This window comes from Leucoraja erinacea, chromosome 12 (assembly GCF_028641065.1).
Source record: "Leucoraja erinacea ecotype New England chromosome 12, Leri_hhj_1, whole genome shotgun sequence".
NCBI lineage: Eukaryota > Metazoa > Chordata > Chondrichthyes > Rajiformes > Rajidae > Leucoraja > Leucoraja erinaceus.
This window is the reverse complement of record NC_073388.1, coordinates 26,228,700-26,241,493: the sequence shown is the minus strand read 5'-3', so window position 1 is coordinate 26,241,493 and position 12,794 is coordinate 26,228,700. Positions and strand designations below refer to the sequence as shown.

Sequence of the window (12,794 nt, the reverse complement as noted above, 5' to 3'; positions counted from 1 at the left end):
CATCAAAAACCCCTTTGCATTAACCCTACACTAATCCCACTTTATTCTCCCCATTTTCCATCAACTCCTAGATTTTTCCGCTCACCTACACACATTTAGGTTGAGCAAACAAAATCATGTTGCTACTATTGCCGCTGTTGTTCGTCGATACCTAGCAAGTTATAATAATTTTGTTGTAACTACAAGATGAGAAATCCTCACTCTCAAATTAAAATATTACTACAAAAGTAATATGCCTGATTCTTCTTTCTTTCCCCAGTTGCTACTGTAGCATCTGCTTGTTTTTGTCTCTGGAGTTGATACAGACTTTAGTTTTTGGTAAAGTACAATATTGCATAGAACCTGGACTAATACTTCTCCTGAAGAAGGGTCTTGACCCAAAACAGCACCCATTCCTTCTCTCCAGAGATGCTGCCTGTCCCGCTGAGTAACTCCAGCATTTTGTGTCTAACTTCTCCTTAATCCATTTATACTGTTCTGTTTGTGCTAAAATGTTACCTGAATATTGGTTAGAAGTGTTTCTATTGAAGAAAGTCCATCAGCAAATAAGAATGGTGCAGGAAATCCTGGGGGCAGGACCTGCCCAGCCATGTGGAACTTCTCAATGCTGGTTCTGATCGTGGGCATCACCAGCTGAGTCTCATCTGCACGGTACAAAAAATGGCAATTAGTGAAAGATATCACATTTAGAATACATAACAGTCAAATACAACCTGCACAATCCATGTTGAATTTTTTTTAATTTTTTTTTTTAAATTTTTTATTAGAAGTACGGTAAGTTACAATACTACACAACACATATGTCTTAATACATTTTTTGTACCGCTTCATTTTTTGAGCTTTAAGAAAAAGATAGAAGTAAAGAAAGTAAAGAAAGTGCGCAAGAGTCGTGAAGGTGCAGGAGAGTGTTGAGAAAAGAAAGCCCCTTAGAAAAGAAGTTAGAGAAGGAAGTAAAGAAAGAAAGTAGACCCTAGAAAAGAAGGAAAAACAATCGCTCTATTATAACATTAAACTCCGCAGAAAGGGGACTACCAACCAAGTCTGTTTTTGTTGTTTTGTTTTGTTTTTTTACCCCCTGTAAAATCCATGTTGAATGATGGTGCTAATAAATAAATAAAATAAGCTGTAGATGCTGGAAATCTCAAAAAAATATAAAGAACAGACTGGAAATACTCAACCGGTCAGGCAGCCCCCATGGAAAGAGAAACACTGCCAACAATTCAGTTATAACAAAGGATCGTGGACATGAAGTGTTGGCTCTGTTTCTCTCTTCACGGATGATGCCTGACCTGCTGAGTGATTCCAGTATTTTGTGTTTTTATAGTGCTTATACAATGAGGTAGAGAACCAGTCAATAGGTTGACATCACCTTTATATATCTTGTTTACCAATTTTTCAACAATCTTTCAATCACTGATAGTGTATGAGATTGTGAATGAGGGGATGGTTGCAGGTAACATGTGCAAAGTCCTGAATGCAATGTTACAATTATCTAAACAATATACAGACTGACCACCTTTCCAGTTGTGTGGTGTACAAAAAATGTGATTTGCCTCTTGTTTCCAGCTGATGAGCTGACTGAATAGGTGAAGTTGTTATCACATTGAACAAGGGTTATGATGTCTGTGATTCTCCGTGGATTGTCACCTTGTCGTGGTGGAGAAAATTGTGTGGTCCTGAGATCCTGAGAGCAATGCCGTCTGGAGCTATGCTCCTGGTAGGGTCACCCATGGCAGTAAGGTCAAGGGAGAGATCTCTGACAAAGAGCAAACCAACCAAGACTTCAATGGTGGAACAGGCGGAGGATGATGGCTGACTTTAGTGGAGCGTCACAACGGCTGGGAAGGCAGGTGAAGGCTACAGCAGAAAAGGGTTCCTGGCCATCTTGGATTCCATGCCACTGGATTCTGACCCAGATCTGTCAAGGACCGTGCGCTGGCTGTCTGTGCACCAGTCTCCCCATGTTAAACAAAGTCACGCACAGGCATCCTCCATGAGAGGACAGTTATACACGTTTCTATATAATTGTATGTTAAATAAATAAATTTCAATCAGAACTCGGCCCACCTTCCCTGTAACTGAATTTATGGAATTCCATTAATATAATAGTCAGTATGTGCATTCTAAGAAATTTTCTTTCAAAACATTGATGTGCAACAACAAACAATCCACACTTTCTTGGGTGTTTGGCATGAGAAATATAAACACAACTCTACTGCATGCTTCCAAGAAGTATCCTACAAGTATTAAACTGATACATGATAATTTTATATAAGCAGCAATTTCCTTCAAGCAGATCCATATTTAATGACAGTGTTGTTTTAAGTTGAGCTAAGTTGCACTTACAATCATTGGCACAGGTATGGGGAGGTACAGGTACAAAAAGTATCTTGCTTGCAGCAGCATCACTGGAACATATTCAGGCAACACACAAAAACTTTAATTATAAAGAACCTGATAGTTGCAGGAAAGTAGCTATGCCTGAACCTGATGGTAAGAGACCATGTTTCTGCACCACCTGCCACATGGTAGCACTTAAAAGAGGGTACATCCCAGATGCTAGGGATACTTAATGATAAATGCTGTCCTCTTGAGGCAGTGTCTCATGCAGATCCTGTTGATGGCAGAGAGAGCTGGATCAATGATGGACTCGGCTGACTTCATTACTATTTGCAGCCTCTTGCAACCCTGTGTGTTGGAATTACCATAATGCGACCAGTCAGGATACTTTCTACAGTGCATCTGAACAAGTTTGTTAGAGTGTCCAGTAACATGCTGAATCACTTTAAACTAAAGGGCCTGTCCCACTTACGTGTCCTTGGCACGCAAATTACGCAACCTTATGGTCGCATTGAGGCGCACGGGCATCGTATGGCCGCGCGGGGCCGGTCCCACTTAGAAGCGCGGAGGGGTATGTAGTTGTGTGTGACATCGCGTGGGGCTCCAACATTTTTGTAGTGAACAAAATCTTCGCGCGCCAACAGCCTGTCGCGGAACTGACAACCAAAGTGGGACAGGCCCAAGACCCTGGCGCGACGCAACGTCTCACCTTCAACAGCAGCAGAAGCAGGCAAACGATCACCGAACTCGGCCTGGGGCTCACGTCTGTTGCGGTCCGGATCCGCTCCAACTTCTACTCTCAGAGCGGGGCCAAGAAAATTAAAGATAGACACAAAATGCAGGAGTAACTCAGCAGGACCAGCAGCGTCGCTGGAGAGAAGCAATGAGTGATGTTTCAGGTCAAAACCGTTCTTTTCAGACTGAAGAAGTCTCGACACGAAATGTCACCCATTGCTTCTCTCCAGAAATGCTGCCGGTCCTGCTGAGTTACTCCAGCTTTGTGTCCATATTCAAATGACGTCACACGCTCCAGACGGCTGTGCGTACGCATGTAATTGCGCCCGACCTTCGCAGGACCGTCGCGGCTCAACGCGACCACGAGGTCATGTAATTTGCATGCCAAGGACACATAGGTGGGACAGGCCCTTAAGAAAGTAGAGGCATAGCACCCTTCTTCATGATCACATCTATCTGCTGGACCCAGGAAGATGTTAGCATCCAAGAATTTGAAGCCAATAAATCTCTCCACTGCTAACCCACAATGAAAATTGACATTGAAAATTCTCCATTGACACGTGGTCCCCCGTCTTTTCCTTTCTGAAATCAATGATTAGTTCTTTGGACAGACACAAAAAGCTGGAGTAACCCCCCATTAGTTCCTTGGTTTTGCTGAAGTTGAATGAGAGGTTGTTCTTGCAGCATCATTCAACCAGGTGTTCCATCTCTCTTCTATACACTGACTGATCAACACTCCATAATTAGACATAAATTCCTTGCTTCATTAAAATAATTCTTCACCGTTAAAAATAATTTTTAATAATTGTAATTTCCCCACATATCCATGGAATATCTCTCACTTTTTAAGCCAGGTACTCGTTTATTTTATCTTCTTACCATTCATTTGTACTCTTTGCTCTTTGTTCTATCCAAATACAGGCAAATCTGGGGAGTATAGGATGGAATAAAAGACAAACTGCTGGAAGAACTCAGTAGGTTATGCAGCTTCCATGGAGGCAAAAGAATGACTGATATTTTTGGGTGAATACCTTGCATCAGGTCTAAGTGTGTTGAGGAAATATACCAAGTGTATAGAAACAAGAGGGAAGAACGAGACAGAGGCTGGAAGATGAGAGGTGGAACTAAAAGAAGGGGAGAGGGGGGTGATGTGCAGACAGAGCCAGATGGGGGAGGGAGCGGGGGGAATGTTCAGAAAGAGATATGCCTTCCTTTTTAGTTCTGTATATTAGCTATCTTCCTTCTACAGTCTAAGTCCTGAAGGAAGGTCTCAACCTGAAATGTAAACCCCACCTCTACCTCCTCAGATGTTAATTGACCCACTGAGTTCTTCCATCACTTTATCTTTTGTTCCACATTTCAACATCAACAAAATAGTTTTGTGACTCCTGGCACAATATGGAGATGGATGCACATAAAGAAAGTGAGAGATACAAAAAATGAACTCCATTCTTTGAACCATTGTTGTCTGGCATGATCCGGTAGGCGGCGCGGTCAGCAGCGGCCTCTCTGCACGTTTTATTATTTTTTGTCTACTATGGGTTATTCCATTTGGGGGAGGGAGGGGGGGAAACTTTTAAATCTCTCCCTGCACGGGAGACCCGACCTTTTCTTTGTCGGGTCTCCGTTGTCGTTGGGGCTGCAACGAGGAGCGGCCTCCAACAGGAGAAGGCCGGGGACTCTGGTGCCGACGACTCACCTCACCGTCGCGGAGTGGCCGAGTCCGGACGGGTGGAGCGGTGGTGGAGCGCTGCTTGGGACCTCCGGAGATTCGGATGCACTGTTACGGGAGTCCCTGGAGGGAGACCGCTTTTCAGGGCTCCTGCATCGGCGACTTCTCCCGCCCGAGTTGCAGGGTTGAAGTTCCGGTGGCGCTTGTACTTCCGGTGGCGCTGGTGCCAGCAGCCTCCACCTACAGCCCGGTATCTTTTTGTTTTTTTGTTTATTTAGTTATGTTAAAAGTGTATTTTTTTGTGTTTTTGGTGTTTTTATGTGGGGGAAGAGGGCACGGTGCGGGGGATACCGTACTTCAGCCGCTTCCTGGTGAGGACGCGACTATTATTCGAGTCGCGTCCTCCCCCCCCCACCCCCCCACAGCGGCCTACCTACCTGGATTGGCGCGGCCTTTCCTGCCGGGATCGACCGGAGCTCCAGCAGCGGCGGGACAGCGCTGAAACATCGCGGGGCTGGCGATGCCTTACCGGGGGTCGCCGTCTGGAGCCCGGAGTGCTGGACCTGCTGCACCAACATCATGGAGCTGCGGTTTGCAGAGCTCCCAACGCGGGCGGCGCTGATGGACAGCGTGGGGTCCTGCGACTCTGCCCAGCTCGGCCTGTGGACTCAGGAGCTGCAGACTCCGGCAGCGGGAGGCGGCTGATCAGAAGGTCCGGGCCGCTGAGGAGGAGGATGCTCACCGTCGGGGTTCGGCGTCGGCGTTCCACCAGCCCGGCGTGAGGGCCTGAACATCGGGCCACCCGGGGCGGCGACTGCGGGTGCTCGGAAGGCCCCGACCACGGATGGACACGGAGGGGAGGCTGGCTGGACTATGGTGCCTTCCTCACCTGGGTGCCATTTATGTTATGTTGTGTTGTGGACTTTCTGTGTTTGTGCTTTTTTAAAATTTTTAATTCAATTTCAATTTTATTTTTAATATGTTTTATTATTTATTTATAATTTATTTTTATCATTTTTCTTGTGATTTTTTTTAACGATACTGCCTGTACGGGAAATTCATTTCGTTGTCTCAAAGTGAGGCAATGACAATAAAATTTGAATACAAGAATACAAGAATACAAGAGCTCCTGGAGCGTGGCCTGACATCACCGCCCCGCGCGGCTTGGAATGGCCGCGGGACTCTGCGAGCGCACGCCGGGGGCTCTAACACCAAGACCCGGTGTGCGACCTTGCACCACCCGGCGTGGCTTTAATGGCCGCGGGCCAATCGCCATCGCCAGCCGGGGGCTTTGACTTTGACTCTGACATCGGGGGGGGGGGGGGGGGGAGAGTGCAGTGGAGAGATAAGTTTGTTTGGCCTTCCATCACAGCGATGTGATGGATGTTTATGTAAATTATGTTGTGTCTTGGGTTTATTTGTTTGTAATGTATGGCTGCAGAAACGGCATTTCGTTTGGACCTCAAGGGGTCCAAATGACAATTAAATTGAATCTTGAATCTTGAATGTTGGTCCAACACATACAGGGATTCCATTTTATGATGGGAAAATGCAGTGTTCACAGGTAGATAGGGTGGTCAAGAAGGCTTTCGGCACATTGGGCTTCATTAGTCAGACTATTGAGTTGGGACATCATGTTACAGTTGCATAAGCTATTGGGGAGGCCCCATTTAGAGTATTGTGTTCAGTTTTGGTCACCATGTTATAGGAACGATGTTGTCAAGATGGAAAGGGTGCAGAGATTATTTACCAGGATGTTGCCAGGAGCTATGGGGAGAAGTTGAGCATGCTGGGACCTTATTCCGTGGAGCATGGGTAGATGAGGGGTGGATCTTATAGAGGTTTACATGATCGTAAGAGGAATAGATCAGGAATAGAGGAATAGAAACAGTCTTTTGCCCATAGTAGGGGAATTGAGAACAAGAGGACACATGTTTAAGGTAAGGGGAGAAAGATTTAATAGGATTCTGAGGGGTTAAGTTTTTTCACACAAAGGGTGGTGGGTATATAGAGTTAGTTGAGGCAGGTACTATTGTTATGTTACGATACGATATGATAGAACTTTATTTATCCCAGGAGGGAAACTAATCTGCCAACTGTCATAAAACACAACAAGATACATGAAACATGAAATTAAAATGTGGATTGTGGATGTGCAAAGATTGGGGAGGGGGAGGGGGGGGGGGGTGGGGAAGGAGGAGGAGGAGGAGAGGAGAGGGGGGAGGGGGGGGAGGGGGAAAGTCAGTCTACCACATGAGTTGTACAGTTTGATAGCCACAGGGAAAAAGAGACATTTGGACAGGTGCATGGATAGGATAGGTTTAGAGGGTTATTGGTCATGCACCGGCAGGTAGGACTAGTATAAATACAACATGTATGCCGGCATAGGCTAGTTGGGCGAAGGGCCTGTTTCCATGCTGTATGTCTCTATGACTATGGTTGTTTGCAGTAAACTGGAAAGATGATACTCGAGTTCTAAGACTTAGATCCATGGACTGGAGCCTAGGTCACAGGAGAACGAACAGAAGGAAACAATCAGATGCATTTTCAACCATATGTGGACAAATTCACAGTATTCTGATTGCTGTGCTGAATTGAGGGCTGCTCCACGCAGTTGACAGTTATTAGGTTACAATGTGTCAAGTAGATGATCGATAAAATTTGAGCTGTTTCCATTTCAAGATTTTTATTAATATAAGCCAACTGATTTGGTTTCTCCACCTCCAATCCAATAGCTCAGTTAGATAAAGTAATTTATGTCAGTCCTGGTACCTACAAATTGCTTGTCATTTTTCATGAAATATATTCCTGTCATTTGAAGAGTTCACTTTTATGCTTTGCCGCAGTCATAGAAAATATCTGATAAGTCACCAGGAAATCAGTGTTCACAGTGTCAGCTCCACTCAAGGTCTAACCCTGGGCAGTTTTAATTCAACAACAGCTGCCATCATCAAAATAATTTATTGCAAAGCAAACTGAAAATTGAAATTGCGAAGCAAACACTCGTCATAAAATATTTATTAATTTCACCCAGTTTATGGCCTGCCTGCACTAATGCATTATAAGTAAACAATAACCCCAAATTTGTGGTCAGTGCTGAGTCTTTGTACTCACTGTTGACTTGTGAAAACAGATTGCCCTTGGTGCCATTTACCCAGGGCAGCTTGCTGGGAGAAACCAGCTCCATCTGTTGTGACCAAGTCCTGTTTGGCAAAAGGCCTTCTGTGAAGTAATAACCTTATTCTTTGAGTAATCATTCTGTGATGGGGTGAGATAGAGTTGGGAGGATGGGTGGAGAGCAGACCAAGCCCCATCAAAAGAACAGCTGAAAAGACCTGAAATAGCCATGCTCCAGTGCAGCTGTTGGCAAAGTTCCCAAACCTGGGAAGCTGTCAAAACAGTGAAGAGTGCTAAATGTTTCTGGTGTCATATGGTCATAGAAAGATATAGCATGAAGACAGACCTATCAGGCCCTGAGTCGACACCAACCATCAACCACCTACCTGTAATCCTAAATTAATCCCCCTTTTTTATACTTCCTAAATCTCAACCTCTCTCCCCATTATCTCCTTAGATTCTACCACATTCTTTCACACCAGGGTAATATACAGTAGCCTACCAACACACGTCTTTGTTGGGATAACGAAGGAAATTGGAGCACTGAGAGGAAACTTATGTGATCATAAGGAGAACATGTAAACTCCACATGAACACCACAGAGGGTGAGATCAAACCCAGGTCCCTGGTGCTGTGAGGCTCTGACTGTATCATCTGTGCCACTGTGCCTCATATTTATACAAAAATAATATTTAAAATCTTTTGCAAGGAATTCAAGCAAAATTTAAAAAAAATCTAATATATCAGTATTGCTTTAGATCCTTGCAACTATTCTCCATTGAAATTAAGCTGCTCGTGTGCTGTTCCAACCTGATGCAGGTTGTAGGACCAGATCATCTGTGGTAAATGGTAGGAAATCAATTCCATTTTGCATTCCCTCACTGGAAACTAACACCAGAATGCAACTGGCACAAACACTTCAATCATCGATCTACAACGTCAGAACTTTTTAATTCAGATGGAAATTCCGGTAACACAGTGCAATGTCCACACTTATTGGGTTAAATTTCAGTGTTCTCCAGCAATTGGAATAAGTCGCTGCGTATAAGGTTACCGTCACAAAAGTTTTCAGAACGATTTTTTTCCAAAATTATTATTTTTTAAATGCAATATGTGTTTAGGCAGAAAGAACATTCTGTATAAATCTGCACATTTTTTTAGTAATACTTTGGACATGACTGATTTTTTTGACCAGCCTCTCAATAAAACTTGGATTTAAAAAAAGATTGTAAGAATCATAGGGTATGTTTGGCAATACTAATTAATATTGATTTGAGATATAATGGCTATTTCAATCAAATAGCACTCTCAAAACAAGTGTGAATTTTACGGAAGACCACAAAAATGGGCTAACAAGGGTTACCCCAAACTCATTGCTTGTGGATCTAATCTTTAACATTGATGAAATTGTCCAACAAGGAGTAGAAATGGTTGGGAAACTTGAACTGGTGAAACAAGTAAACAAACAAGTAAAGTAAACATCTTATTGCAATAATTGACGTGATTACTTGCTATCGGATAATGAGAAAGTTCTGCAACTAGTTGGGTCTGTCATTTCACACCGTTCAAAGGAACCATACTTGAAAGTGTGGCCTCGGGGCATTGCACCTCCCAACTCACACCTCAAGTCTTCACAACATCAAAGTCTCACATCCATAGTTATGCCTGGCTCAAAATGCCACTTATCTAAGAAGCCGATCAAATAGCCATCTGACTAAATATTGATAGATCAACATTTCAAACATACATAAAACAGAAAAATAACAAGCAGAAATTGAAGGGATTTGATTAGTTTGGAGTATCTACTAAGCCAGTATACAATACAAAATACTCAACTCATTTATTTGTATTGATCCTATCCAAAACACAGTGTATGGATTGAACATCTTATAAATTACAAATCTCTGGTCAAGGCCGTAGTACAACTGGAGGGGGAGAACATGGTGGTAGTGGAGCATATTGGTGAAACTGTAAGTAATTCTTGGAGATATGCACGAGAAAAAATAAGTATTCCATCCATTATTAATCACTTTTCCGCCTCCTTTCCAACTCAATTCCATCCTGTAGAGAAAATCTTCCTGTCACACTGAAAAGCAAATCTTTGCAGTGTGCTGGGGCAAAAGTAATGTAAATTCCGGCATACAACCCCTGTGGTTATAACTTCCTTGTTGAACAATGTTCTCCAGTATTTTCTTATTGATTTGGGTGCCAAGAATTATGAGGAGAAAGCAGGAGATTTGGTTGAGAGAGAAAGATAGATCAGCCATTATTGAATGATGGAGTGGACTCAATGGGCCGACTGGACTAAATGCTCCTATGACTTATGAACTTACGGTTTTTCAGGTATAAGTCAATGCTAAAAAGATTTGTATTTATTTTCCATCTCTGGCTACCATCTGAAGAAGGGTCTCGACCCGAAACGTCACCTATTCCTTTGCTCCATAGATGCTGCCGCACCCGTCGGGGCTGGTCGAACCTTCCGCGACGTTGGAGCTCCCGACTTGCCTCTCCTGAAACTGCGAGCCCTTGATGGTGATTCCGCGGTGGTCGCGGTGGGAACGATCCCAGGCAAGGGATCAGCTCTGATGTTAAGTCCGCGCCCCGCGCTGGGGCTCATGACAGTCCGAGGAGGCTTCCAGCTTCATTGATGGCAGGCCACAGAGCTTGGAGAATATGATCCGAAAATTGATCACATCTCCAGGAAGGTAAGAGCATGAAAAAAAGTTTCCCCCTCCCCCCGCATAAAACAAACCAAAGAACATTAAAACAAACTTTTAACGCACTAAAAAATACCAAAAAGAAAGAAAAAACGAACAGATTGCCGGCAGGGCAGCCATCTCCCCGGTACCCCTGGTGGTCTTGTAGTATCACCAAAATGTGCATTTTTTAATATCATGGAAACAGATGTGACAGCTTTCCTTATACCAGTCACATTTTATAATTTAAACATGGATGTATTATTAATCAGTAACTAGCTAGGAAGGGCCGATGGTTTAGCAGAAAATGTCTCTGCTTTAGTGCCACCAAGGACTTAGGACTCAGCACTAGCAGGGAAGTCTCAAACCTACTGGCCATGCTTCACAGGCAATTTCCTGACTGTACTCATTGATTTCAGGAGTGAAACACAAAATGGTAAGTCCCCAGTCATCACACGGTGAATATGCCCAGCTGAACATTTTAATAGACGAGAACCAAGGTGAATAGTCAATGAAATGTGCAGGAAGTAACTGCAGATGCTGGTTTAAACCGAAGATAGACACTAAATGCAGGAGTAACTCAGCAGGACAGGCAGCATCTCTGGAGAGAAAGAATGGGTGATGTTTTTGGAATTTGGAATTCTATGTATGGTATTGGTCTCCTTATTTAAGTAAGGATTTTACTGACTTGGAAGCTGTTTGGAAAAGGGTTACCAAACCAATACCTGGAATGAGCAAGTTGCCTTATGAGGATTGATTGGAGAAATTAGGCTTGTTTGAGTTAGAGTTAAGGAGACTGAGAGGAGGTACTAAAACATATGATTCTGAGGGTTGTTATCTTGATGATGCAATCAATAGGTTTCCTCGTGGGAGAATCTAGAAGCCACAGTCACTATTTATGATAAGGTGGTAACTCATTTGAAACAAAGCTAAGATGATTACTTAATTCTTAGAGGGCCAAGAGCTTTTAGTACTTTTTGCCTTGAAGGAAAATGAAAGTATATTATTTGAATATTTTAAAGACAGAGGTAGATAGATGCTTGAAAAACAAGGATAATAGGTTAGCATGGCTAGGCAGGAATTTGGGGTTGAAGTTACAAACCAAATGTTGGAAAAGGCTTTAGGAGCTGTTTGGTCTACTCAGAATGTATGCGTGCATAAGCCAAGGAGCTTGCTTATCTGGAGACAATAAGGCAATAAAGTGCTGAAATAAACCAGTGGGTCAGGCAATATTTCTGGAGAACATGGATAGATGTGTTTTATGTTGAGACTTTTTTTATAGGCAGATGGTTGGACAAAAACCAGGGATGAAGGAACAAAATTGTGAGATAAGGATAAAAGAGGTAATTGCAAAGCGAGTCGAAGGATTATAGATGAAAGGGGACAGGGGAAGGGCAAGGGAGAAGTGGGTGTGATTCCAGGTGGGGCACAGGGAAAGGATGAGGAGTGGGTGGAGGGGGGAAGGTTATTAGTAGGTTAGTTATCTGAAATTGGATAATTCAATGTTCAGCTTGGTTTACCGGGTCATCAAAGTACTTTTAGCTATTCCTCCCTCCTCCATCAAGAATTAGATCCCATTTGTCCTATGGCTCTCTCCCCTGTACTCTCTCCCCATTTGCTGAATTAAATTTGAGGTTGAGGATAAGCACAGGTTGCAAAGATGAACCTACACTGGAACACCTGATGGCAATCCTAACAGTAACCATGCTGCCTGCCCATTATGCTACACTCGGTACAGCATATCAATAACCTTTTGAACCTTTCGAGGCATGTCTGGTTTTATTACTCTTTAGGAGTTGGTATTTCTGCTGTTCAAACAATGTTAACAATCATTTTGGAATTCTGCGTTCAGAAATTATCATAAAAATTTGCTCATTCATGGCCGGGTTAAGGAGAAATCCATTCACCCAGAGATGGTAAATCTTGAAATATTCTACCCAGGAGAGCTGTGGAGGTTCAATCGCTGTATTCAATCAGGGCTAGAGATATTTGGATATTAAAGGAATCAATGGATAAGAGGCCTGTTGAGGAAAATGAAGCTGAGATAAAAGTCAGCTGTAATCTTATTAAAAGGCAATGGAGACACATGGGGCCAAATAGTCTATCCCAGCTCCTATTTCCCATGTTCTTAGTGTAAATGTTAACATGCCACACAATATTTTGATATAAAATATAACAGAACTTTAAACAAAACTCAATTCATGCCTGTCCTTTAGGTCACACTACAATGTTAC

At 43.2% G+C, this 12,794-nt stretch overlaps 1 protein-coding gene across 4 annotated transcripts in view; it reads right to left on the bottom strand.

Annotated features, from left to right (window-relative positions):
* The window catches only part of dacha (dachshund a), a 357,634-nt gene that overhangs the window by 48,116 nt on the left and 296,724 nt on the right, over positions 1-12,794 (bottom strand). For all 4 annotated transcript variants that reach the window (XM_055643885.1, XM_055643882.1, XM_055643883.1 and 1 more), the window contains one exon: positions 499-644. In XM_055643885.1, coding sequence (XP_055499860.1) covers positions 499-644 — 146 coding nt within the window. The remainder of the gene's footprint in view (positions 1-498; positions 645-12,794) is intronic.